This window comes from Rhinopithecus roxellana, chromosome 16, assembly GCF_007565055.1.
Source record: "Rhinopithecus roxellana isolate Shanxi Qingling chromosome 16, ASM756505v1, whole genome shotgun sequence".
Taxonomy (NCBI): Eukaryota; Metazoa; Chordata; class Mammalia; order Primates; family Cercopithecidae; genus Rhinopithecus; species Rhinopithecus roxellana.
The window spans coordinates 42,958,330-42,984,431 of NC_044564.1; the positions used below are offsets into that span (position 1 = coordinate 42,958,330).

A 26,102-nucleotide genomic window follows, 5' to 3' on the forward strand; every position below is an offset into this window, starting at 1 on the left:
TAGGGTCATCTGTTAATAGATCATTAGGTAATATAACTTGTGGGTTTTCTATTGGTTTTTTGGAGACAGTAAATGGAGATTTTGTAACAAGGGCTTGACACACAGTGATAGAGTAATAATAAAATTACAATTTATCATTTCTTTCATGGTAACAATTTGAGAACTGAATAAAAGCTTTTGGGACTAAAATTAGATATTCAATAAATAATAAGTAAATAGGCCCCAGGCATAGCACTGAAAGCGCTGTCTAGTGTTCATAAGTGCAGGAAGGCTGTGACATGCCTTACACAGAGAAAATGTGTGTTAGATAAGCTTTGTTCAGGCATGATTTACAGTTCAATGTGAATGAGTCAACAATCATGTACACCTAAAAAGGAAGGTGACATTTCCCAGTTGGGTGTGACGCTGCTCCAGAAAGCGCTAAAGTAACATCTACAGTTGCATGTTAGATCTACAAATAAGAGGGAAGAGTGGCTAAATGGGTGTATTCATGAGATGATGACAGATTAAAAAAAAAAAAGCACAGTGGACAGCATTGCTGTGAGGCTGAAAGCCAAAGAAATTTATGGAAAAATGTTAAACCTTTTGTGTCTAGTGCTGGCTGGCCCACACATTTCGAAAGGCGACGAAGCATGGAAAAATGTTAAACCTGTGGGAGGGGTAGGTTCTGCAGGTCAGAATGCTGCGGAACACATTTTTAAATGTTTGCTCAGTGTTCTACGGGAAAAGAGTTACGTGGAAGAGACGATTTTCAACCCTGGTGAGACTGGCTTGTTTTACAAGGAAGTTGGAAAATGAACCTATAGAATGCAAATGGCATTTCAACTGACAAAAATGTAGTGACCAGAGGTTCTCAGGAGCCTCACCTTATATTTCCCCTTGCAGCAATAGTCCAATATTCACTAATTTAGTGTTTGCTATGAGTTTACAGAACATAACTACCATGAATAATAAGAAGTGATCATACCTGGTTGGCTGCATGGTGGCTCATGCCTGTAATCTCAGTACTTTGGGAGGCTGAGGTGGGAGGATTGCTTGAGCCCAGGAGTTCGAAGCCAGTCTGGAAAACATAGTGAGAACCCGTCTCAATTAAATATATGTGTACATATATGTATCTTTTTATAAAAAGAATTAATCATACCTGCTTCACCCTCATAGATTTTAAAACATAAGGTAGAGCCCAGACATCTATGTTTTTATCAACACTTTCACTTGATTTTGAAGCAGTCTAGTATTTGAAAATTATTTTTAATATACTGTATCTTGTTTCCTTATATTTCCAAAAGCCTGTCATATTGTCATAGGTATCACTGACCTTTTTTTTTTTCTTTTTTTTTTTGAGATGGGGTCTCACTCTGTCGCCCAGGCTAGAGTACAGTGGCATGATTTCGGCTCACTGCTACCTCCGCCTCCCAGGTTCAAGTGATTTTCCTGCCTCAGCTTCCTCAGTAGCTGGGATTACAGGTGCGCACCACCACACCAGGCTAATTTTTGTATTTTTAGTAGAGATGGGGTTTCACCACATTGGTCAGGCTGGTATCGAACTCCTGACCTCATGATCTGCCTGCCTCAGCCTCCCAAAGTGCTGGGATTACAGATGTGAGCCAGCGCGCCTGGCCAATATTACTGCTTTTTTTCCCTGGGTTAATGGAATCTAATGGGGGACTCCTTGGCCTGCCTCACACAAGGATTGTTTTTAACCTCCTGTGATTGACTAGAAAGGAAGTAGGCTGGGTGACATTTTTTTCTTTTTAACACTGGTTGATCCCTAAGAGAAATCACATCTGCTTTTTGAGACATCCTGCATTCACCTATCCATCTTTTCACTTATCAGATTTAAGTCCCATATGAGCAGCAATCATGAATATTTGGTTCACCCAGGTAAAGCTGTACCTAGTTAGTAATTTTCACATAGTAAACACTCTGCCCCATATAAGACAGGCACTGCGATAGAAATGAAATTATTCCTGTAAATCAGGAGTTCTCAAGCAGGGATGATTTTACCCTCCGAGAGACATTTCACAATGTCTGGAGGCATCTTGATCACAATGATGGTGCCTCAGGGTGGGGCTGGGGTTGCCACTGGCATCTAACAGGTAGAGGCCAGGGATGCTGTCAAACATTCATAATGCACAGGACAGCCTCCACTCCCACAACAAAGAATTATCTAGCCCAATATGTCAATAGTGCCCAGGTGGAGGGAAACGTTCTTAAATGGCTGTAACAATTATAGTAGGCAATTTTTCATCCTCTGCCATTGCACTCCAGGCAGATTCAACTGTTAAGTGACACAGCAGTACTGAGTCACGTCTCTCCCCACAGCCCGCCTACCACGCAAAGTTATGAGGAAAGATTCCTGGGGAAGGCTTTCCTCTCTCCTATGCCACTGGTTTGTTGTTGTTCTCCTAAGTCAAAAATGTGTACATTATTTTTTCAAGTTTTTGAACTCATACTCTTCCCTATTTTCACTCTCCATCCCTATTTCCTTGTTTGCAGTTCATGCAAAGTGGAGTCCAGCTTCCTAGGAAACAGGTGTACCCTGACCTCCCTCATGCCGATTCTAGAAATGGCTTGGGAAAGAATGCAGCTGGAGACCCACAAAAGTGCACTGTCTCTGGCTCCTCGTTCTTTCTTCCCTTCTCCTGGTGAACAGAAGTAACTTTGACCTTCCTGAGCCCCCAGCTCTGTAACCACACATGAAAGATCAGTTCCCCCACCCGGTTATTTCAGTCACATGCTTAGGCAGTGAGGAAAGGACATCAGATTCCTAAAGATCAAATTTCCTGAACAGAAATATTTGTGGACAGGAAAAAACCTGACAGGACACTTTAATTCAGGTGCAGCGTTTAGTTTTCACTAAGGTTTTATTTCACAGGGAGAATAAAGACAAGCTGAATTCAGCCAAATTATAAAAGGTTATCAGTAAGTCTGTATTTTTCCCCCTCAACTGTTATGATTTCTATTTGAGGAAAAAAAATCTGAAATTACTTTTTCCCTTAAGAGTGGTTAATCAAAATTAAGCAAATTAATTGACTTTATCGATTTATTAGGTTGGTGCAAAAGTAATTGTGGGTTTTGCCATTAAAAGTTGCAACAACAGCCGGGCGCGGTGGCTCACGCCTGTAATCCCAGCACTGAGAGGCCGAGGGGGGCAGATCACCTGAGGTAAGAAGTTAAAGACCAGTCTGGGCAACACAGTGAAACCCCATCTCTACTAAAGACACAAAAATTACCCAGGCATTGTGGCACATGCCTGTAGTCCCAGCTACTAGGGAGGCTGAGGTAGGAAAACCACTTGAACCGAGGAGACAGGGGTTGCAGTGAACTGAGATGGCGCCACTGCACTCCACCCTGGGTGACAGAGCAAGACTCCATCTCAATAAATAAATAAAAGTGGGGAGGTAATACTGGGGACAGGAAGGGTAGAGGATATATGGGATATGAAAATTCTCTGTACTTTTCACTTAATTTTGCTGTGAATTTAAAATTGTTCTAAAGAATAAAGTTGATTTTTAAAAAAATCACACATATGTGCACAAGTAAGTTCAATGGCCTATTTTAGATGATGGTGATTAATTCTGTCTAGGATACTATGGAAGCCAAAGAAAAGAGTGGACATTTATGCATGGCCGTGGGGGACAGGGATGGTCAGAAAAGATCTCCTAGGCCAGGCACAGTGGCTCACACCTGTAATCCCAGCACTGTGGGAGGCTGAGGCGGGCAGATCACTTAAGGTCAGGAGTTCGAGACCAGCCTGGCCAACATGGTGAAACCCCCATCTCTACTGAAAACACAAAAATTAGCCAGGTGCAATGGTGGGTGCCTGTAATCCCAGCTACTCAGGAGGCTGAGGCAGGAGACTCTCTTGAACTCGGGAGGCGGGAGGCGGAGGTTGCAGTGAGCCAAGATTGCACCACTGCATTCCGGCCTGGGCGACAGAGAGAGACTGTCTCAAACACACACACACACACACACACAAACAAAAACCCTCATGGAGGTGGTGATATCTGAGCTGAATGTTGAAAGGTGAGGGTGTTCTAGTCTGAAAGCCTGAAGAAATATGTTCTAGCAGACTGCAGTGTGAATTAAGACCTTTTCTGATGGAAGTGCTTTAAAAAATCACTCTCTTAAACAATAAAATGTATTGGATTATATAAATGAAAAGGCTTGGGCTCAGCTTGCTCCAGGGCTTGCAGGACAGCCCCATGACATAGTTTGAAATCTTCCCATTGCTCCTCAGTGTTGGTTAATTCTCCTGCTTCCTGTAAGATGAGTGCAACAATCCCAGCACCTTCTTAGTCTCAGTTCACATTAAGTGGGGATAATGCAAACAGGCTGAAAGTGAGGGAAGAGACTGTTTCCCCAGGCTACTGTTTTTATTAGATGGATGATGAGTAGATACCAGGAGTAAAAACCCCAAATGAGCGCTATTCATGAAGACGTGAAACAGCATCATGTGTGGTGCAGGAATGGGTAGAGCATCCTATACAATGAAGAAGACTGGAGGGGTGGGACTGAGGCCAGATCATGGAGGGTTCTGTGTAGTATTTGAAGAAATCAAGATTTTTATGTTTTAGGCAACAGGAAATCTTTGAAAAAGTTTATGCAAGTGTTCAATTATCAAATTTTCATTTCTGATAGAACTCTGACTGTGGAAGGTGCTGTGTGACTTGGCCAAATAACTTGACCTCTCTAAGCTGCTTCAGTGTCTACATTTGTATAATGTGGACAATAATAGTGCCAATACCATAGGATTATGGCAAACTTTAATGTGATAGTATTTGTAAAATGCTTAGGACCGTGCTTGGCATCTAATGAGAACTAAATATTTGCTGCTACTAATATTGTAACTATTGTTATTATTGTTGCTGCAGCTATCAGAGTGGAAGAGTTTGAGATAGGAGGCATGGAGGTGACAGGCAAAACCATCTACACTCACACAGTTTACTGTCTTCATCAGCAGAACTTTCCTATTCCAGAAACTCTCACCCTGGAAGGTAAAACTTGCAAATAACTTCCTTTTTTTTACTCCAGGAACATCTTCAGAGTTACATCAATAAAAAGCAGTTTATACTCCAAGACTGTTTGAACTCTTTTCCTCAAAATCCTCACTTTGCTATGTCTTCTAATCTTAAACTATTTAATCATGATTATTTGCCAAGACCCCACATTGTCAGACTCACCTTAATCAGCATCCGAAACCTCCTAAACAGTGCGATCGGGTCGTCCTCTCACCGAAATGTTACCAAGACTCTAAAGACGGAGCTCTCTGTTACTTCAGTGAGCAATAGACTCTGCTTTGTCTTATGACCAGATTGTTTTGGTGATATTTTCAGGAAGCCGGCATTCAAGAGCAGGCAGCTCAGAAACTGGCAATGGTCCAGGTGAAAGATGGTAAGAGATGAACAGGGCTCGATGACAAGACAGGAGCATGTGAATGGAGTCACTGTGAAGGAGAGAGGTCTTAGTAACTGGGTGTGAGGAGGACACAGGAACATTCAAGGACACTGCTCAGTTTGGCACCTTCAGTACCTGGATAGACTGTAGAAGGATTTTCCAAAGTAGAAGCTGCAGAGTTTGTTAGGTATAATTCAGGATATGTATTGACATGTGATAATGGGAACCAGCTTTATTAAACTTATGCTGATTTCTAACCATCCCCCAAGACCGCTTCAGAGGTAGGTGACCTGGCTGCAAATAGTTTGGGTTAGGCTTCTCAGGTTCCATAAGAGGATATCTTCCAATGCCCTGCTCAGTTATAATTCTCTTCTTAATCAGAAACTTCACCTATTGGTGCCCAACACTCGAAGTGTGAGTGTATCACCTGTATGTGGCTAAGCCTATTTGTGACTCCCCTGTTCTTTCTCTTTGCCTGTGTAGGCACATTTCTGAATTGCTAATGCCCATAAAACATAAATTCCATTTTAAAGCACTGATGTAGATTATACTGGATATTTAGGGGGAAGATAAAGATGAGATGACCAACTTATTCTGGTTTTAGCATCCCAAATCCAGCATCCCAGAAACCTCACAGTCCAGGGCAAACTGAGGTGATTGATCACCTAAGATAAAGAAGAAGGTTAAAACCACCCTTCAAATCTCCTTTCATTGGGAAGTTTATAGCAATAAATATTGACCGAGTAACAAATATCGAGGCCAAGCATGGTGGCTTATGCCTGTAATCCCAGCACTTTGAGAGGCTGAGATGGGAGGATTGCTTGAGCCCAGGAGTTTGAGATAAACCTGGGCAACATAGGGAGACCTCATCTCTACAAAAGCTAAGAAATAAGGTGGGCATGGTGGCATGTGCCTGTGGTACCAGTTACCTGGGAGGCTAAGGTGGAAGGATTGCTTGAGCTTAGGAGGTCGACACTGCAGTGAGCCATGATCACACCTTGCCCTTCTGCCTGGGCAACAGAGCAAAACCCTGTCTTTCTTTTCCCTTCCCTCCCCTCCCCTCCCCTTTTCTTTTCTTGTCCTCCCTCGCCCCCCTCCCCGTCCCCCCGTCCCTCCCCCCTTCCTTCCTTCCTTCCTTCCTTCCTTCCTTCCTTCCTTCCTTCCTTCCTTCCTTCCTTCCTTCCTTCCTTCCTTCCCTCCCTCCCTCCCTCCCTCCTCTTTCTTTTCTTCTTTCTCTCTCTCTTTCTTTCTTTCTTTCCCTGTCTTTTCTTTCCCTCTCTCTCTTTTTTTTCTTTCTCTTTTTATGACGGAGTCTCGCTCTGTCACCCAGGCTGGAGTGCAGTGGTGTGATCTCGGCTCACTGCAAGCTCCGCCTCCTGGGTTCACGCCATTCTCCTGCCTCAGCCTCCCGAGTAGCTGGGACTACAGGTGCCCGCCACCACGCCTGGCTAATTTTTTGTATTTTTAGTAGAGACAGGGTTTCACCATGTTAGTCAGGATGGTCCCGACCTCCTGACCTCGTGATCCGCCCGCCTCGGCCTCCCAAAGTGCTGGGATCACAGGCATGAGCCACTGTGCCCGGCCAAGACCCTGTCTTAAAAACAAACAAACAAAAAATCAAACAACTTACATTAAGAAAAATGAAACATCTCAAATAAATAACCTAACTTTATACCTCAAGGAGCTAGAAGAAGAACAGGCTAAGCCTCAAGTTAGCAAAGGAAAAAAATAACAAAGATTACAGCAGGAAAATAAATAAAATAGAGAAAATAGAGACTGTTATAGAAAAACAATAGAAAAGATCAATGAGACTAAGAGTTGGTTTTCTGAAAAGAGAAACCAAGTTGACAAAGTTGACAAATGATTCAAAGGATAAGAGACAACTATGAATAATTATATGCCAATAAATTAGATAACTTAAAAGAAATGAACAAATTACTAGAAACATACAACCTACCAAGATTAAATTATGAAGAACAGAAAATCTCAACAGACCAATAAAGAATAAGGAGACTGAATCAGTAATCGAAAATCTCTCAATAAAGAATAATAAAAAAGGCCGTATATGATAAGCCCACAGCTAACACCACACTCAATGGTGCAAAGCTGAAAGTTTTTCTTCTAAGATTAGGAACAAGACAAGAATTTCCACTCTCACTACTTCTATTCAACATACTACCAGAAGTCCTGGCGAGAGCAATTAGGCAAGAAAAAGAAATAAAATGCATCCAAATCAAAAAGAAAGAAGTAAAATTGGTTCTGTTTGCAGATGACATGATCCTGTATATAGAAAACCCTAATGACTCCACCAAAAAGCTGTTAGAACTAGCCAATAAATTTAGTGAAGTTGCAGGATACAAAAGTATTAAAATGCCCATACTACCCAAGGCAATTTGTAGATTCAATGCGATTCCTATCAAAATTCCAATGACATTTTTTACAGAAATAGAAAAAGCAATCCTAAAATTCATATTCAACCACAAAAGATTCTGAATAGCCAAAGTAATCTTGAGGACAAACAAAGTTGTAGGCACCACACCCCCCGCCAACTACCTGATTTCAAGGTTTATTATAAAGTTATAGTTATCAAAACAGCACAGTACTGGCGTAAAAAGAGATACATAGAGCAATGGAACAGGATAGAGAACCCAAAAACAAATCCATGCCTTTAAGGCCAACTCACTTTCAACCAAGGTATGAAGAACACACAATGGGGAAAGGTGAATATCTTCAATAAGTGGTACTGGGAAAACTGGATGTACAAATGCAGAAGATTAGATTGGGCCCTCATCTTATGCCATACACAAAAGTCAACTCAAAATGGATGAAGGCCAGGTGCAGTGGCTCACGCCTGTAATCCCAGCACTTTGGGAGGCCAAGGTGGGCAGATCACTTGAGGTCAGGAGTTCAAGACCAGCCTTGCCAACATGGTGAAACCCTGTCTCTGCTGAAAATACAAAAAGTAGCCAGGCGTGGTGGCAGGCACCTGTAATCTCAGCTACTTGGGAGGCTGAGGCAGAAGAATCACTTGAACCTGGGAAGCAGAGGTTGCAATGAGCCAAGATGGCACCACTGCACTCTAGCCTGAGCAACAGAGTGAGACTCTATCTCAAAACAAAAACAAAACAAAACAAAAAAAGGGTGAAAGACAAACATCAAATCTGAAACCCAATAAATCCTAGAAGAAAACATAAGGGAAAATTTTCTCGATAGTGGTCTTGGCAAAGATTTTATGATTATGATCCCAAAAGCCCAGGCAACAAAAGCAAAAATAAACATGGGGGACTCCATCAAACTAAAAACTTTCTGCACAGCAAGGGAAACAGTCAACAAAAGTAAAATGTAATCTGCAGAATGGGAGAAAATATTTGCAAACTATATATCCAATAGAGGGTAATATCCAAAATACACAAAGAACTCATACAACTCAATAGTAAAAAACCCCCAAATAATCCAATTAAAAATGGACAAAGGACCTGAATAAACATTCTTCAAATAAGACATACAAATAGCTAAAAGATATATTTAAAAACTGCTTGTCAGGCACAGTGACTCATGCCTGTAATTCCAGGACTTTAGGAGGCCAAGAGGGACAGATCGCTTGAGCCTAGGAGATGGAGACTGCAGTGAGCTATGATCATGACACCACTGCACTCCGCCCTGGATGACAGAGTGAGAACCCTTTTCTAAAACAAACAAACAAACAAACAAACAAACAACACCTCAATATCAAGAAAATGCAGCTTAAAACCACAATGAGAAATCACCTCACACTTGTTAGGATAGTATTAGTCAAACAGTAACAAGCATTGGCAAGAATGTGGTGGGCCTGGGAACACTGTTGGTGGGATTGTAAATTGGTACAGCCATTATGGAAAACAGTACGGAGCTTCCTCAAATAACTAAAAATAGAACTACCACATAATCTAGCGATCCCACTACTAGGCATATATCCAAAGAAAATGAATCAGCATGTCAAAAGGATATCTGCCCTCCACTCCCATGTTCATTGATGTGTTACTCACAATAACCAAGATATGGAAAACCCTAATTGTGTGTTGATGGCTAAATCGATAAAGAAAATGTGACACACAAACACACACATGCATGTACACAATGGAATATTATTTGACCACGAAAAATAAGAAAATCCTGCTGTTTATGACAACATGGATGAACCTAAAAGACTTTCTGTCCTGTGAAATAAGCCAGACACAGACAAATATTGCACGACCCCACTTACATGTGGAATCTAAAGAAGTCAAATTCATAGAAACAAAGGTAGAAAGTTGGTTGCCAGGGACTGGGCAAGGCCGGTGGGGAAAATGGGGGGATTTGGATCAATTGATCCAAACTTTCAGTTATAAGGGAATAAGTTCTGGGGATTTAATGTACAGCATGGTGATAATAATAATAATAATACTTCATTGTATATTCATATTTGCTAAGGATCTTAAGCGTTCTTACCACAAAAAAGTTACCTACATGAAGTGATGGCTATGTTAATTGATTGTGATAATCACATCACAATATATATCAAAACATCATGTACATCTTAATATATAGCACTTTTGTACCACAATAAACCTGAGGAAGAAATCTCCCCCTTTTCCTCACATTTCTCTACATAGACTGCAGGCTCACTCACTTCCCTGCCTTCAACAGAGTCCTTTCTGTCTTTCCAGTGGTACCTGCTCCTCTTACATTCCTTTGCAAAATCCCCTCACTTTGTATGTATGTGTGTGTGCATGCACACATGCATGAGCACATGTGTACTTACTGCATTAGAGAAACAACATTCTACTGGAAAATACACCTAAACAGAGACTGATTTGGTTTGGCTGTGTCCTCACCCAAATCTCGAACTGTAGCTCCCATAATCTCCACGTGTCATGGGAGGGACCCAGTAGGAGGTAATTGAATCATGGGGGTGGGTCTTTCCAGTGCTGTGATAGTGAATAAGTCTCACAAGATCTGACGGTTTTATAGATGGGAGTTCCCCTACACACTCTTTCTTGCCTATCGCCATGTAAGACATGATTTTGTTCCTCATTTGTCTTCTGCCATGATTGTCAGGCCTCCCTAGTCATGTGGAAATGTGAGTCCATTAAACCTCTTTCCTTTATAAATTACCCAGTCGGGGGTATGTCTTTATTAACAGCATGAGAACAAACTAGTACAGAGACTGTCCCTGGAAATTGGGGGTTGACGTTGCCGTATGCTTTAAGTCAAAATGCTCCCCTCTCAAATCTATGCTTTGAACAAGTGTTAAGACAGACAGGAGTTTTGTTTGTTTGTTTGTTTTCTTTTTCTTCTTTTTGGAGACGGAATCTCACTCTGTCATCCAGGCTGGAGTGCAGTGGCGCGATCTCGGCTCACTGCAACCTCTGCCTCCTGGGTTCAAGCAATCCTCCCGCCTCAGCCTCCCAAGTAGCTGGGATTACAAGCCTGGGCCACCACACCCAGCTAGTTTTTGTATTTTTAGTAGAGACAGGGTTTCATCATATTGGCCAAGCTGGTCTCCCATTCCTGACCTCAGGAGATCCGCCCGCCTCGGCCTCCCAAAGTGTTGGGATTACAGGTGTAAGCCACTGTGCCTGGGCAGACAGGGCTTTTTGAAACTCCGTCTGATGGCTTCTTAGCCCTGCTCTTCTCCTGCTTCTCCCCTTTCTCTGAGCCTGCCTTCTGCCTGCCCTCATCAAGTTGATGCTTACTGCTCTCCCTCCTTTCTCTCCTCTCTCTCTCTCCACACACCCTTTGGGGTGGTTTCAGTAAGACTTGTGGATTAATTCTGTTTCTGCCCCTTTTATTTCTCAGTGCATTATAGAATCTTGGCTCACTGCAACCTCCGCCTCCTGGGTTCAAGCGAGTCTTCTGCCTCAGCCTCCTAAGTAGCTGGGACTACAGGGGTGCGCGCCACCATGCCCAGCTAATTTTTGTAATTTTAGTAGAGACAGGGTTTTACCATGTTGGCCAGGATGGTCTCAATCTCTTGACCTGGCTATCTGCCCACCTTGTCCTCTCAAAGTGCTGGGATTACAGGCGTGAGCCACCGCGCCCCACCTGCATTTCTTATTTAAAACAAGATGTGCTGGCCAGGCACGGTGGGTCACGCCTGTAATCCCAGCATTTTGGGAGGCCGAGGCAGGTGGACTGCTTGAGCTCATAAGTTCGAGACCAGCCTGGGCAGCATGGCGAAACCCCATTTCTATTAAAAAAACAAAAACAAAAATTAGCCAAGCATGGTGGCACATACCTGTGGTTTGAGCTACTCTGGAGGCTGAGGTGGGAGGATTGCTGGAGCCCAGAAAGTCGAGGCTGCAGTGAGCCGTGATCATGCCACTGTACTCTAGCCCAGGGCAATGGAGTGAGACCCTGTCTCAAAAATAAAGAGAAGATGTGCTGCACTCACAGCAGGCCAGGGTCTGGGGAAGAAGGTGGATGGTTAAAATGGTAAAATAGATGAATGGATCAGAGAAAAACAGTTTTTCAAGCCATTTATTATGGATTAGTGCTTTTCTCTGCTCTTCTATAAATTGGGCCAATTTTTTTGTAAGTAGTGCCCATCCCCAGGGTTGTTACGGAGTGAAAGGAAGTAATACATGCAAAGTGCTTAGAACATGCAGTAAGTAAATGCTCAACAAATGCCAGCTGTTGTCACGATGAGCTCAGTGGGCTTTGAGGAACATACTTACAGGAGTATTCTCCTCTGAGTGAAGGGGCACGAAAAGCTGTCGTGAAGAGGAAAACACATCTTGTTTGCATCAAATCAAATAAGGGAATTCTAACCGGGCCAGAAAGCGTTTACTAACGAGTCTAATGGCAAAGGAAGTAAATTATAAATACCCAATAACGTTTAAGCCAGTGATAGTGATATCCGTGTTTTGCAGAAATTAAAACAAAACAAACAATACCGGTTTCTGTACCTTCATCTTAAAGGTCAATAAACCTTCATATGAAATGCACAAAATTATCTAGTTAAACAAGATCCTCCTCCTGCACCCATACTGCTCATCCAAGTTACTCCCACAGTCAGATGTTCAGATGGAGGCTCCTGGAGAGTATGAATCTTCTCGAGTCCTCCTGCTGAAAGGGAACATATGTTTCCCACTGGCATGCAGCTCAAGAACCAGGCCATTCTCACCTAACAAGTGATTAAATCAACATGTATTGGGTATCAGAAAATGAAATTCCATAGATACATTCCAAGGAGCTAGAGGCAAAACTGCTGCCAATCTAATCATCCTCAGCTCTTGTAGTCAGATGGACAGTGACAGTGGCCTATAGGATTGGTTATTCTGGCTACTGCTGCAAAAGGTTCTCTTCACTGTGGGTACACAATGGGGCTATCTTACAAGGTTAAGCAGAGTATAGGGCCTTGACATGGCTAAGCACTAACTGTGACATCTAAAACACTCCTGTCAGTAGGTGAGTGGAGAGAAAGCATGGCTCCTTCCTCCCCTAAATAAAGTCTGGGGCTGGGGAGCATGACTCCCTAAGGCAAACCATATGTGGAAAAAGCTCCAAATACATATTTGGCAACAATTTTATGGAGTTGGAAGGAGTCATTCTCAAAATATGTAGATGTGACTTCAGGAAATTCTGAATGCTCCTTTCTGTTCAATACTTTCATAATTGAGATCACATTATATATAGTCTTATTTCTCAATATAGTCTCTCAAGTATCAAGGATATTTTTAAAAAACCAAACACCAAAACTGCTAATTTGATACAGAAAAATTTTCTTTTAATTTGAATCATCTTTATTGAATTACAGTTTTTCATATTAGCCATTTCTATTTCTTATTGCACTTCTATGAATTGTCACATCCTTTGCTCATTTTTCTCTTGGAGTCTTCATGTTTAAAAAAATATGTTAGTATGAGGTAGTTGTGGGGAGTGACTATAAAGGGTACAGGGTTCCTTTTTGGGGTGATGAAGAGGTTCTCAAATTGATTATGGGCCAGGTGTGGTGGCTTATGCTTGTAATCCCAACACTTTGGGAGGCTGAGGTGGGAGAATCGCTTGAGCTGAGGAGTTTGAGACCAGGCTGGGCTTCATAGTGAGAACTGTCTCCATATTTAAAATAAAAATAAAATGGATTGTGGTAATGGTTATAATAAAAACCACTCAGATATACACTTTAAATGGGTAAACTGTATATGTGAATTATCTCAATAAAACTGGTTTTAAATATGTGTATAAATCATTTCCATATTAAGGTATAAGCCTCCTTCTTCCTAAGTCTGTAGGTAAATGTTCTAATCTCATTTGCCTTTTACTTTCTCATATTCAGAAGGTATATATTTTTAGTTAAATGTATAATCTGCTCCTTAATGAATCCTCCTATTGCCTTTATTTGGAAAATTCAGTCACATCCAAAGATAGTCACTAATACGTTCTTCTGGCTTATTTTCATTTTTCACCTGGATTTTGGTGTACATTATAAAGCCATAATCTAGTATTCTCCAAAAATTTACCTTCCTTATGTTCCTAGGATTTTTTGGAATATTTTATTTATACTCACATCTATTTCGGGGCTACTATTGCATTGGTCTAAGAGGTCAAATGTAAACTATTAGTACCTTTTCAATATTTTTTAGCTGTGAAATATGGTTTTATATCTAGTATCTCAAGACGTCATTACTTTCCTTTCAAAATATCCCTATTCTTGCACATCCTTCAGATGAAATTTAGAATACTCTCAAGCCATTGAGAACATTAATAGACTTGCATTCAATTAATTCACAAATAGAAGAAATGTTTAAAATATTTCATTTTAGGGCTGGGCACGGTGGCTCACACCTGCAATCCCAGCACTTTGGGACGCCAAGGTGGGCAGATCACCCGAGGTCGGGAGGTTGAGACCAACCTGACCAACATGGAGAAACCCCGTTTCTACTAAAAATACAAAATTAGCCAGGCGTGGTGGCACATGTCTGTAATCTCAGCTACTCGGGAGGCTGAGGCAGGAGAATCGCTTGAACCCAGGAGGCGGAAGTTGTGGTGAGCTGAGATCATGCCATTGCACTCCAGCCTGGGCAACAAGAGTGAAACTCCGTCTCAAAAAAAAAAAAAAAAATCCATTCAGCTAGGAGCACTGTATTTTTCCATCTATACAGGTCTTCTGTTATCTTCGTATAGTTCCTGCACACGTGCTCAGTTTGTCTATAAATGTGACAAAGCTTGTTGCCACAATGAATGGTGATATACTACAATTATATCTTAAAGCGATCTTTGTCTATTGACTTTTGGATATCTGGAGGTTTTTGCTAATTTTATATTAATTCTAAGATGAGATTCCTAGGCTTTCTACTTGGACCATTATATCATCTGCAATAATAACAACAGTTTTTTCTTTCCCAATAGTTGTAATTCATTTCCAGTTTGGGTCTTACTGCCTTAAAAAATGGTATCAATATTCTGATGACAAGCCCTGAAAACATTAAAGCACATATTAAAAACAAAATCTTTCACAAGCAGGCTTATAAGGGATATGTAAAGCTTTCAAGCTATAGAGAAAAATCTGAAATTCATCAATGTTGCCACTTTCTAGAATCTGTTTCATCTAACTTAGGGCTCTTAAAGAGCACCCGGAAGTGTTTAATAGATCCGGTGTGACAATATTTGGAGCAGGCACTCAATATTGGGGACATGGGGTCCCTTTTCCCTCAGCTGTGCCCATCACATTCAAACCAACAGCAGGTGATAGCTCCTATTAATCTTTGCTACTAACTGGAAAACTGTTCTCTTTCTTCAGTAGACACAGTTGAAGTGTCTAATGTCCTAGAATGCAATACTGGCCATTCTTCTAAAGCCTCCCAGTAATCTTTTTGCATAATCTGTGTTAGTTTTTGACATACTCTCTTCCCCTCTGACATTTGTGCCTTGAGAATGAATCTTACTTTTAATCACTACTTGCACACACTCATTTGTTACAAAGTACATCAACTACCAAATTTAACATTTGAGTGCTGGTTGCTAACAGAAAAAGGAATAAAAAATTTGTGCAGACAAGGCCTTGGTTTCTGAATGGCTGATTTTAATGGTGATATGACTGATTCTAACTGATTCCATTGCGCCCACATTCAAAAGAGTAAAACTTACGGTGACCATGTTTATCATGAAATAGTATTGCATTTATTTTAAACTGATGGTACCCAACTTACATAAAAATCCTAAGAGGCTTAACAGTTTTTCAACTTTACCACAGCTCACAAGTGATATGCATTCAGTAGAAATCATACTTTGAGTACCTATACAATCATTTTTTTTTTCACTTTCAGGACAGTATTCAGTAAATAATATGAGCTATTCAACACTTTATTATAAAATAGGCTTTGTGTTAAATGGTTTTGCCCAACTGCAGGCTAAATGTTCTGAGAACATTTAAGGTAGGCTAGGCTAAGTTATGATTTCAAGTTAGAGATATTCAATTCATTTTCAATATGATATTTTCAAATTATAACAGGTTTACTGGGACCTACCCACATCGTAAGTTGAGGAGTATCTCTATTTAATATAGTGAGAAATTATTTTTATTTTTCTGAACAACTGAAAAAGTCCAATTCAATCGACCCTACAGAGGAAACGAACTGAAACATGGCCTCTTCTTACCCAAATCATTACAAAAGAAAACCTACTTGTTATTTAAGTGAACTGTACTGAATAAATGACATAAATATATGTATAGAAACAACAACGCTCCATTTTCAAGGCTGAGTGGCTGTTTACTGAGTTCTGGGAAGAGCTTCAGTAACTGCCTGTAAAATAAAGAACAATTTTTATTAACTCTTGTCCTTAGTAAGAAAGATATAAATCTTGATGCAATACTCATTAACTAGAATCCTTCCATTACAAAATTTTTGTTCATTTATGTTTAAGGACTTTTTGTTAGTTTGTTTGTTTTTGGAGATAAGAGTTTCACTGTCACCCAGACTGGAGTGGTGGTGGGATCTCAGCTCACTGCAACCTCCGCCTCCTGGGTTCAAGAGATTCTCTTGCCTCAGCCTCCCGGGATTACAGGTGCAAACCTGGTTAACTTTTTTTTTTTTTTTCCTATTTTCAGTAGAGATGGGGTTTCATCATGGTGACCAGGCCAGTCTTGAAATCCTGAAGATTACAGGTGTGAGTCACTGTGCCTGGCCATGTAGACCTTGGAGATACAGATTCTAAAATCCTATTTTTACATTTGTGATGAAGAAAAAAATCCCTCAAAACCTGTCAATTTAAATATAAATCAGATGTAGTCACACATAATAAACGTGCTAAGATAAATAACTTTGCATATTTGTAATTTTCAGAAATTTTAATTTCCAATTTTGCTAAGTTCAAAAATACATACGACATAAAGCAAACAGGGCACAATGTTAACACCAGGTGAGGGTTATAGGGTGTTTACTACTGTTTTACTTTTGCTGTAGATTTGCGATTTTTCAAAATAAAAAATGAAAAAAATGTTTATAAGACAAAGTGTATGTCACTGAGTATCACTAGTTTTAGAGTTAAAAAGTGGCCTGTCGGCCGGGCGTGGTGGCTCAAGCCTGTAATCCCAGCACTTTGGGAGGCCGAGACGGGCGGATCACGAGGTCAGGAGATCGAGACCATCCTGGCTAACACAGTGAAACACCGTCTCTACTAAAAAATACAAAAAACTAGCTGGGCGAGGTGCCAGGCGCCTGCAGTCCCAGCTACTCGAGAGGCTGAGGCAGGAGAATGGCGTGAACCCGGGAGGCGGAGCTTGCAGTGAGCTGAGATCCGGCCACTGCACTCCAGCCTGGGCGACAGAGCAAAACTCCGTCTCAAAAAAAAAAAAAAAAAAAAAAGTGCCCTGTCTTATAGGTAAAAACTTTTCTGCTAAGAGAAGCATGGGAGAAATATTTGACATGCATTAAAGGAAAAAACTGGTTTAGAAGTCAATAAAGAGAGAACACACTGCATGTACCGCCCTCATCAATATTATCTCTTGAGTTTTCAAAACATGTTCCTCTTGCTCCAACAGACTCCCATGCTAATCATGCAAAAACACAGCAATCGACCAACTTCCACGTTTACAAATGATAATAAAAGTTTAAAAACATCTCTCTCAACAAGATGAAAATGTTTTCTGACTTTGAGGAATAAAACAGGTTTTCTCAGTTGAATGCCTTAAAACTGTCTAATACTCTGAATTTCTCACGTACTATTTAATTTGGCTATGTTTTAAAAATACAGCACATGATTTTAATTCTTGTTTAAAGTCTAATGCTAAATGACAAAGCCTCACAGTTCCTGGCAGCTTGTTTGCTGAACAGTATCAACACGGCAAAATTATAAGAACTTCTTTTTAAGATTTGAATGTACTTTGAGATGTGAGACGGCATTAGAGCAATCCCAAATTGTCTGTCTTATGGTGAAAATGGCGAGAGTAAAAATTGTATGCTGTGAATGATACCAAAAACTAAAAAAAAATCTGTCCCAAACTTAAAGTTCCCTTCCCAGGCCTTCCAATAGGCCATGTGCACACTTCTTTCCTCCTCATGGAAGGTTGAGAAAGGAGGAAACTTACAACCAGGGGCAGGTAATGGGAAGACCCAAGGATAGGGCCAAGTCCTTTCAAATGAAGACACAGGTGACAGTGGGATTAAACAATCCTGGGAGGTTGGACACAAGTAGACTCAATGAGCGACAGCCTTAATTTTGGGGATGGTGTCAATGCTGGTTTTTACACTCATCACTGGCATCAGAAATGGTTTAAATACATTCCTTTTCTCCTCCCTCCCACTCCCCAGCCCCTCAAACCTATATCATCCTTTCTGTCTTAGTTTTCTGTACTAATTACTGGCAGTCAGATTGCAGAGACAATAATTTAGGGTCCAGTGAAAGTAAATTTTTACACAGCTTGATAGCAGTCTGGGGAGACTGAGGAAAGGAAGATAGAGGCAAATCTCTAGAAAAATGGAGTGTTTCTCTTTGTAGAAGCTATAAATTTTTTTTTTAAAAAGATGTCTTAACTTTGCTAATAACCTAAGATGATTTGTAGAAATTAACTAAAGTAGAAATTGTCATTTTTTGGTTTTTGAAAATGTGTGCATTGTTGCAAGCAAAAATAACACAAAAACAATGTTAAATCAAGCCCATTTTAAGCTCCCTGAGATGACATACAGAGACAAACTACACAGTACAGTATTAGAGCAGAAAATAAATCATTTACAAAAATCACTTAGAGTAAAATCAAATTTCCATTTCAACAAATATAACATCAGATTAACTGTATCCTTGATTATTTGTTGCTGTAAGTTTATTCATACCAGAAAAATGGTCACATTTTAAATTCTCAAAATAGTTTTGGCACAGGTCACATCTTCTCATTTTGCTAAGTCCCTGAGCACTTTGAACAGGCTGACTTTATGCACCGGCCTCTTCGCCATCCACCCTGGTCCCCTCTTTCCAGAATGCCTTGCTACCTGCTCTGGCCTCAAGGCTACCTTTACCCCTCCCATCATTAACTCTAGATGAGCATTTAATGTTATCACTTTTCTAGCTAATGGTGCTCTGCAGAAACCATGCAGCTTCTCTGACAAGAAGATCTAGAGTCCCCGCCCCAAAGAGGAGCTCATACCATCTTCCCGATGCTCACTGACAAGGAAGGGGAAACAGATAAGGGTACGTTTTGTGTATCCTTCTTATTATTCATAAAGTTGCCTGTAATGGTCAGTGTTTTAATGTCTCCAAAGCTTTATGCCTCAAATGCTCATCCAAACACTGGATGGCAAAGAGGTCAACATCCACGTCAAACTTATTGGCAAACAAGTGGTGGTTGCGCAGCATCCAGTTCAAGTCACCAGCTCCAAAAATGCACACCGAGCGCACGTGGACCCCATCGCAGGGAGGGTAGGGGGCACCCTTGGAAACATCACCCTCAAAGTATTGCCACTTGACAAACCTGGCAACTGCTTGCATGTCAGACAAATCGTACTTATGGCTGGCAGAAAGTGAGCCCGGGACTTCAGGAATCCTCTGGATGGTGGCCCAGAGATACTCATCAGGGCTGTATGTGTCTTGCGCCCACTCCATAAACTTTTGGAGTTTTTCATTCTGTAGTACATACCCCACATACTCTCTACTGACCACAAAGTAGGCACTGCCAGAAAAAAGAGGTGTTTCGAGCGGAGGAAGCATTTTGACAGTCCCTGTGTTTGTCAGCTTTCCATTAATGACCTCATACCGCTTTTTCCACCTTTCTTCTTTATGGGATGGCATCCTCTCCGTTTCCAGGCTGTTTTCTCCCATTAACAACTTCAGCTTCCTGACAATTTCTAGGTTGGTTTTAATAGGAAAATCCATACCACAAAGATTTATCAAGTACTTCCAGTTTGCACTCATTGCATAGAGGTCCTTCATGCAGTTAAGGTCAGCCTGAACCCGGCTCCACGATGCATAAACCACACTCTCCAATCGGCTGGCCACAAAGACATTACTGAAACAGGAAGCGATGCCTGTCACTGCAGCTAAATAGGAATCCTCGGATTTTGTGTCCACATGAATGCAATAGAAATTCTGAGGCATATAGATGGCCCTCAGCAGCCTGTCAAGCATTTCAATCTTGTGATGAACCACTATAGAATATGCTATTGGAAACTCTGCCTCTTCTTTACTAAGGGGTTCTACAATATATTTGCGTCTCTTGATGAAAGAAGTACAGTCACTGGTCATGTTTATATAGTCGTCAGGTGTCCACCGAGGGCGCTTTTTAAATTTCACTGTTAGGATCTCAAGCTTTACCTTTTGGATTTCATTTACATCACCCTGTAAAACTTTGGTGCAATTAATATCACTACTAGGATTCTCCCCAGCAAGCTCCAAGTGTCTGACACTTACAAATTCAGGCTTTTGATGAATCCTTAAAACGGAGAAGGTGATTAGGGAAAAAATAAGAACCACAAAGTAGTATTTAGTGGGATAAGAAAAAAGTCTCCTTCGCAGCAACTTCCTCAGCATTTCAAACAATAATCAGGGATTTTCGTTGTGAAGGGCAGTCTTCTATGCTCAAGCACCAGTGATTTTTTCCTCCGTTGTGACCTTGAAGGTTGTCAGTTTGCATTTATCAGAGCTGCAACGGCATCTTGAAATGAAGAACAGCACCGAAATAAAAGAAGCAATTATAAATATATATATATATATATATGCATGTATGTATGTATGTATGTATGCATGTAGAGAGAGAGACAGAGAGTTTCACAATAAATCTTCTCAGGCTCAAAAACTGTCCTCTTTGCTATGAGGTCAGGTTTAAAACAAAAACAAAGTGGCTGAATCAGAGGAAAAGTGTTGGTAGTACAGGAAGCTCACAGTCTCCAGTATTTATACCACAGACTGAAAAAGAAAACAAGAGAAAAAACAAACTCCAAATCCCAGTACCTGGATGCACTACAATATCTAACAACAGGTATTTTACCTCTCTGGTATGCTGAGGTGCAAAACCATAGTGGGTGACCTAGGTAATAATGATTGAACAGTCTATAGTTAGTCAGTTTCAGACACTGTGCCAGAATTAGCACCCCTTGTCTTGAAATCGTTAGTAATTTAAGTTCCTCCTGACATCTTTTAATGTCCATTATCTGGTGTCAGCAGCCCTAAAAGAGATCACATCCATTCTGCTTTTTGCTGATTTAGGATTTGGGGCATACTTAGGGAGAAGTTTGGAAATGATTGTCACTTTTCTTTTTGAGACAGAGTCTTGCCCTGTCGCCCAGGCTGGAGTGCAGTGGTGATCTCGGCTCACTGCAAGCTCCGCCTCCCGGGTTCACGCCATTCTCCTGCCTCAGCCTCCCGAGTAGCTGGGACTACAGGCACCCACCACAACGCCTGGCTAATTTTTTATTTATTTTTTTTTATTTTTAGTAGAGACGGGGTTTCACCGTGTTAGCCAGGATGGTCTCGATCTCCTGACCTTGTTATCTGCCCGCCTTGGCCTCCCAAAGTGCTGGGATTACAGGCATGAGCCACTGTGCCTGGCCGGAAATGGTTGTGACTTCTAAGAATCCTTGGAGGAAGGGCAAGTCAACGGAATTTTCAAACTGGATTGAAAAGGCTCAGATGAAACCAGGCCCAATTTTGGACTGTGTTGGGTTGGTCTCACAGTGAGTTTAGTTCCATGCCAGACACTACAAGAAAACAAAATATTCATAATCCAAAAGAGAGATACAGCTTGCGTTTTCTGCATTAATTATAACAGACTGCAATAACTAAGTCTTGCAGAAAACAATAGTGTATACAAATTGTAATTTATGACAGACCTTCATCTATATTCAAATTTTAGGAACACAACCCACTTTTACTATGTAAAATGCTTACAAACATTCAATAGCTTTGTTTTCAAAAATTAATTTTATAACTTGGCAATTGGTTCTATAGCTGATAAGCGCTGCTGTTCTAAAAAAAGAAAGCCAAATACTACCAATTTGACCATTATAAATCTGTTTATAACAAGATTTCTAGAGATTTGACACTAGTTTTTAACGCCAGAAACTTAACTATTTCATTAGGAAATGAGTTGTGAATAGTAATAATACAAATAAAAATGAATAAATGACCATCATTAATATAAAATAATATTAAGAAAAGTATTTAGACTTTTTACCATTTAAAAGTAAGGACAGTCTGAATCACTTAGTGCTGATTCCAGGTGACATCCTGTCCCATTCTGAGCACTTCACCTGCTGTCAGGTGTATTAAGTGTCCGGGCATCCAGCGATAATGATGTGTTCCATGAGGCTTTAAAGAAATCTGTGAAATTAAAAAACAATGTGTGAAGGGATACATATGAACATATAGTATTCACACACTCAGAAAATATGTTGGTGAACTAATCCTACATGTTTACTTTTTTTTCTCAAAATTATGGGTGGTTAACTTTCCTCTTTTAAAATTTCCTTCCCTCTAGTCTTACTTATTTTTCTAATTCTATGTTTGTGGATTGCTAAAGATTTGAAAACATCCTGAAATTTAGGTTAAGTTCTTTGAAAGAAAACTCTAGCAGCATTTCCCTTAATGCATACCAAGGAACAGTTTAGTGGTGCAGTATGATTAGAAAATCCAACATATCCTTTCCCCCACTGTGAAGATTCCCAGTGCTCACTGGCAAATTAATGTCAATCCTGCAGCTGAATTTGCTGCTCATCTCATTTTCTTCTAACAATCTTGATCACCACCCCGCTTCCACACCTCTACTAGAAAGCCACCATGGAGAGCTTCTGTAACAATACATAAGAATTTCAACCACTAAAATATCAAAACACTACACAAAGTATGCCTTTAAGTAATTCCTGCCCCTTACAGGTTCAAGGCATGTAAGGAAATCTCTATGGAATCATCAGCAGACCACTAACTAACCGAGAGACTTGAGTGGGTCTCACATAACAAAGAATATAAACTTCAGACAACTGCTCGAGGAAAGTCACTAAACAAACAAATAACAAAAACAACAAACCCTGGTCAGGGTAGGTAGGGGTAGAGGTCTGATTTCCATGGTGGACACACTATAAACTATCCTGTTTCAACAACAACAAAAAAATTACAAGGCATGCAAAGAAACACAAAAGTCTGGTCCACTTACAGGGGGTGGAACAAACAAAGCAGTCAATAAAAATGTCCCCAAGGAAGCCCAGGCATTCGATTTAATAAATACTTGAAATCAGCTCTTATAAGTATGTTCATAGAACTAAATAACTGAAAGAAAGCATGAGAATGGTATCTAACCAAATGGAGAAATTCAATGGAATGTACAACACAAAGAGTGAACCCTTAATAATAATAATATATATAACAAGTTTGGGGAGGTAGAAAAATAGTTGAAAAAATAATGTATCAATAATTAATAATAATGCATAAATATTGGCTTAATTGTAAAAAATGTACCACACTAATTTAAAATATTACTAACAGAAGAAACAGTGAGGGGGTAAATGGAAACTCTCTGTACTTTCTGTGTAATTTTTCTGTAAAAAAAAAACTGCTCTAAAAATAGTCTATTAATATTGAAACAAAAATTAATTTGCACATCCAAGAAGTTCAATGAGCTGCTAAGAGGATAAACTCAGATACCCTCACCTAGACACTTCAAAATCAAACTGCTGAAAGGACAAAAGATTTTGAAAATGGTAAAGAACAGTGATTATACAACAAATCCTGAAAATGATTAACAACTTCAAACAAAAAACAATGGAGACCAGAAGACAGTGAGCGACATATTCAACGTGCAGAAAGAAAGACTGTTGGCTAGGTGTGGTGGCTCATGGCTGTAATCCCAGCACTTTGGGAGGCTGAGGCGGGTGGATCACTTGAGGTCAGGAGTTTGAGACCAGCCTGGTCAACATGGTGAAACCCTGTCTCTTACTAAAAATACAAAAATTAGCCAGGCATAGTGGTGCATGCCTGTAATCCCAGCTACTCGAGAGGCAGAGACAGGAGAATCGCTTGAACCTGGGTGGTGGAAGTTGCAGTGAGCCAGGATCATGCCACTGCACTTCAGCCTGGGCAACAGAGGAAAACTCCATCTCTAAAAAAAAGGACTGCTAACCAAAAATTCCATAATGAGCAAAATCATTCAAAACAATGAGAAATTAGGATACTCCCAGATAAATAAAACAAATACAATTTATCACTAGCAGCCTTACCCTTCAAGAAATACTAAATGAAGATATTCAGGTAGAAATGAAAAGATTCTAGACAGCAACTCAAATCCACATGAAAAAATAGAAAGCAGCAGCAAAAGTATATATATATACACCTTTATATATATATATAAAGTAAATATATATAAAGTATATAAAGTAAATATATATAAAGTATGTATTTATAGGCAAATTTATAGTATGAATGTAATGTTCTTCGTAATTCTCTTCTCATCTGATTTACAGCTACATTAATTTATGATGACAAAACTGTGTTGACAGGCTTATAATGTGTACATTACATATATATATTTTTTTTATTTTTTATTTTTGAGATGGATTTTGCTCTTGTTGCCCATGCTGGAGTGCAGTGGTGCAATCTTGGCTCAATGCAACCTCCAGCTCCCAGGTTCAAGCAATTCCGTTTCAGCCTCCTGAGCGGCTGAGATTACAGGCACCCACCATCACAGCTGGCTAATTTTTGTATTTTTAGTAGAGACGGGGTTTCATCATGTTGGCCAGGCTGGTCTGGAACTCCTGACCTCAGGTGATCTGCCTGCCTTGGCCTCCTAAAGTGCTGGGATTACAGGGGTGAGCCACTGTGCCCGGCCCTAATGTATTTTTTTTTATCTCACTGAATGGATAAATTGGAACCATCATAAATTGCTGGTAGAAATGTAAATGCTTGGTGAAGCTGCTTTAGAATGTTTCGTCGGTCCACAGAAAATTAAAACTAGAGTTACCATATGACCTAGCTGTTCCACTATTAGGTATATACCCAAGAGAAATGAAAACATATTTTCATGCAAAAACTTGTATACAAATGTTCATAATGGCATTATTACTAAAATAGTGGAAGCAAGCCAAATGACCGTGAACTGAAGAACTGATAAACAAAATGTGGCATATCCATAAAATGGGATATTATATGGGTATAATAAGAAATGAAGGTCTCACACATGTTCCATACAATGCACATGAAGAACCTAGAAAACATTAGGCTGAGTAACACTCATTTACTATATAATTCTGTTTATATTAAGTGTCCAGAAAAAGCAAATCCATATAGACAGAAAGTAGATGAGTGTCTGCCAGGGGCTGGGGACATGGGGGAATGGCAATGACTGCTGGTAGGTACAAAGGTTTCCTTTGAAAGTTCTCTAAGTAGATGGTGGAGATTGATGTAGAACTTTGTGAACATATTGCACACTTTAAAAGGGTAAACATATGGTATGTGAATATCTCAATAAAGCTATTATTAGAATAATAACAATAAAGTTCCCCATAGTAAACAGATTTTAAGTTAGAAATTGTGATACCACTGAGTTTCAGGGTTTTTTTTAACCAGGAGAACTAGAATCATCTTAAACAGGATTTTACAGAATGTGGGTACGTGAAAGGGTCACCCCAAAATCCATATAGAAAATACAAAGTTCAGAACCAAACCCTTGGATCTCACCTCAAAAAAGCACAGGTCTTTACCACTGTCGTCTACATCCTAAACAGCCAACATGCTTTGAAAAATACTTTTTACAACGTAAAATCACTAGTTTTGGGTTTTAATAAGATGGATAAGTGTCTATAAAAGAGGTAAATATGTGAGAAAACAGTGTCTATAAAGGAGGTAAATATGTGAGAAAGCATTATTTTATTAATAATGCTTTTGGTTTTGTCTATTTATCATCAGGGTGAATAGAAAAGTCAAATCATTAAGAGGAATTGTAATTAACCAACCTAAGTTCAAGACATAGAACGTTTTCTTAAGTAAAACTCGGCTAAGAATCAGAAGAGTGAAAGGAAAATGAGATTTCATAGCCAAAGAGATTTCCAAGAAGAAGAGAAGTTTAAAGAGAAGTAAAAATATGCACATGCTATACTATTTTAATGCAATTTTAATTACCAAAAATTACTTAGTTTAAGCACACCCACACAAGGAATGAATAACAAAATAATTAAATAACAAAAATGTGGCCATGGGTAGTTAACACTGCTCAGCCCAATGTTCCTTCACCTTTATATTTCACTCAGGAAGTACACTCACTGAAGAATATC

The 26,102-nt window shown here is 40.0% G+C and overlaps 1 protein-coding gene across 6 annotated transcripts in view; it reads right to left on the reverse strand.

Annotated features, from left to right (window-relative positions):
* Positions 1–1,011: 1,011 nt before the first annotated feature.
* Positions 1,012–26,102, reverse strand: part of GCNT1 (glucosaminyl (N-acetyl) transferase 1) — a 78,540-nt gene continuing 53,449 nt past the window's right edge. For 5 of the 6 annotated variants that reach the window (XM_030920186.1, XM_030920184.1, XM_010388720.2 and 2 more), the window contains 2 exons: positions 22,019–22,164; positions 18,502–20,500 (listed from right to left, as the gene is read on the reverse strand). In XM_030920186.1, the coding sequence (XP_030776046.1) occupies positions 19,090–20,376 (1,287 nt within the window). In that variant the 5' untranslated portion in view covers positions 20,377–20,500; positions 22,019–22,164 and the 3' untranslated portion in view covers positions 18,502–19,089. Of the gene's footprint in view, positions 1,061–5,183; positions 5,447–18,501; positions 20,501–22,018; positions 22,165–26,102 lie in introns of those variants that run through there. The other variant, XR_004054044.1, reaches the window with a different exon arrangement.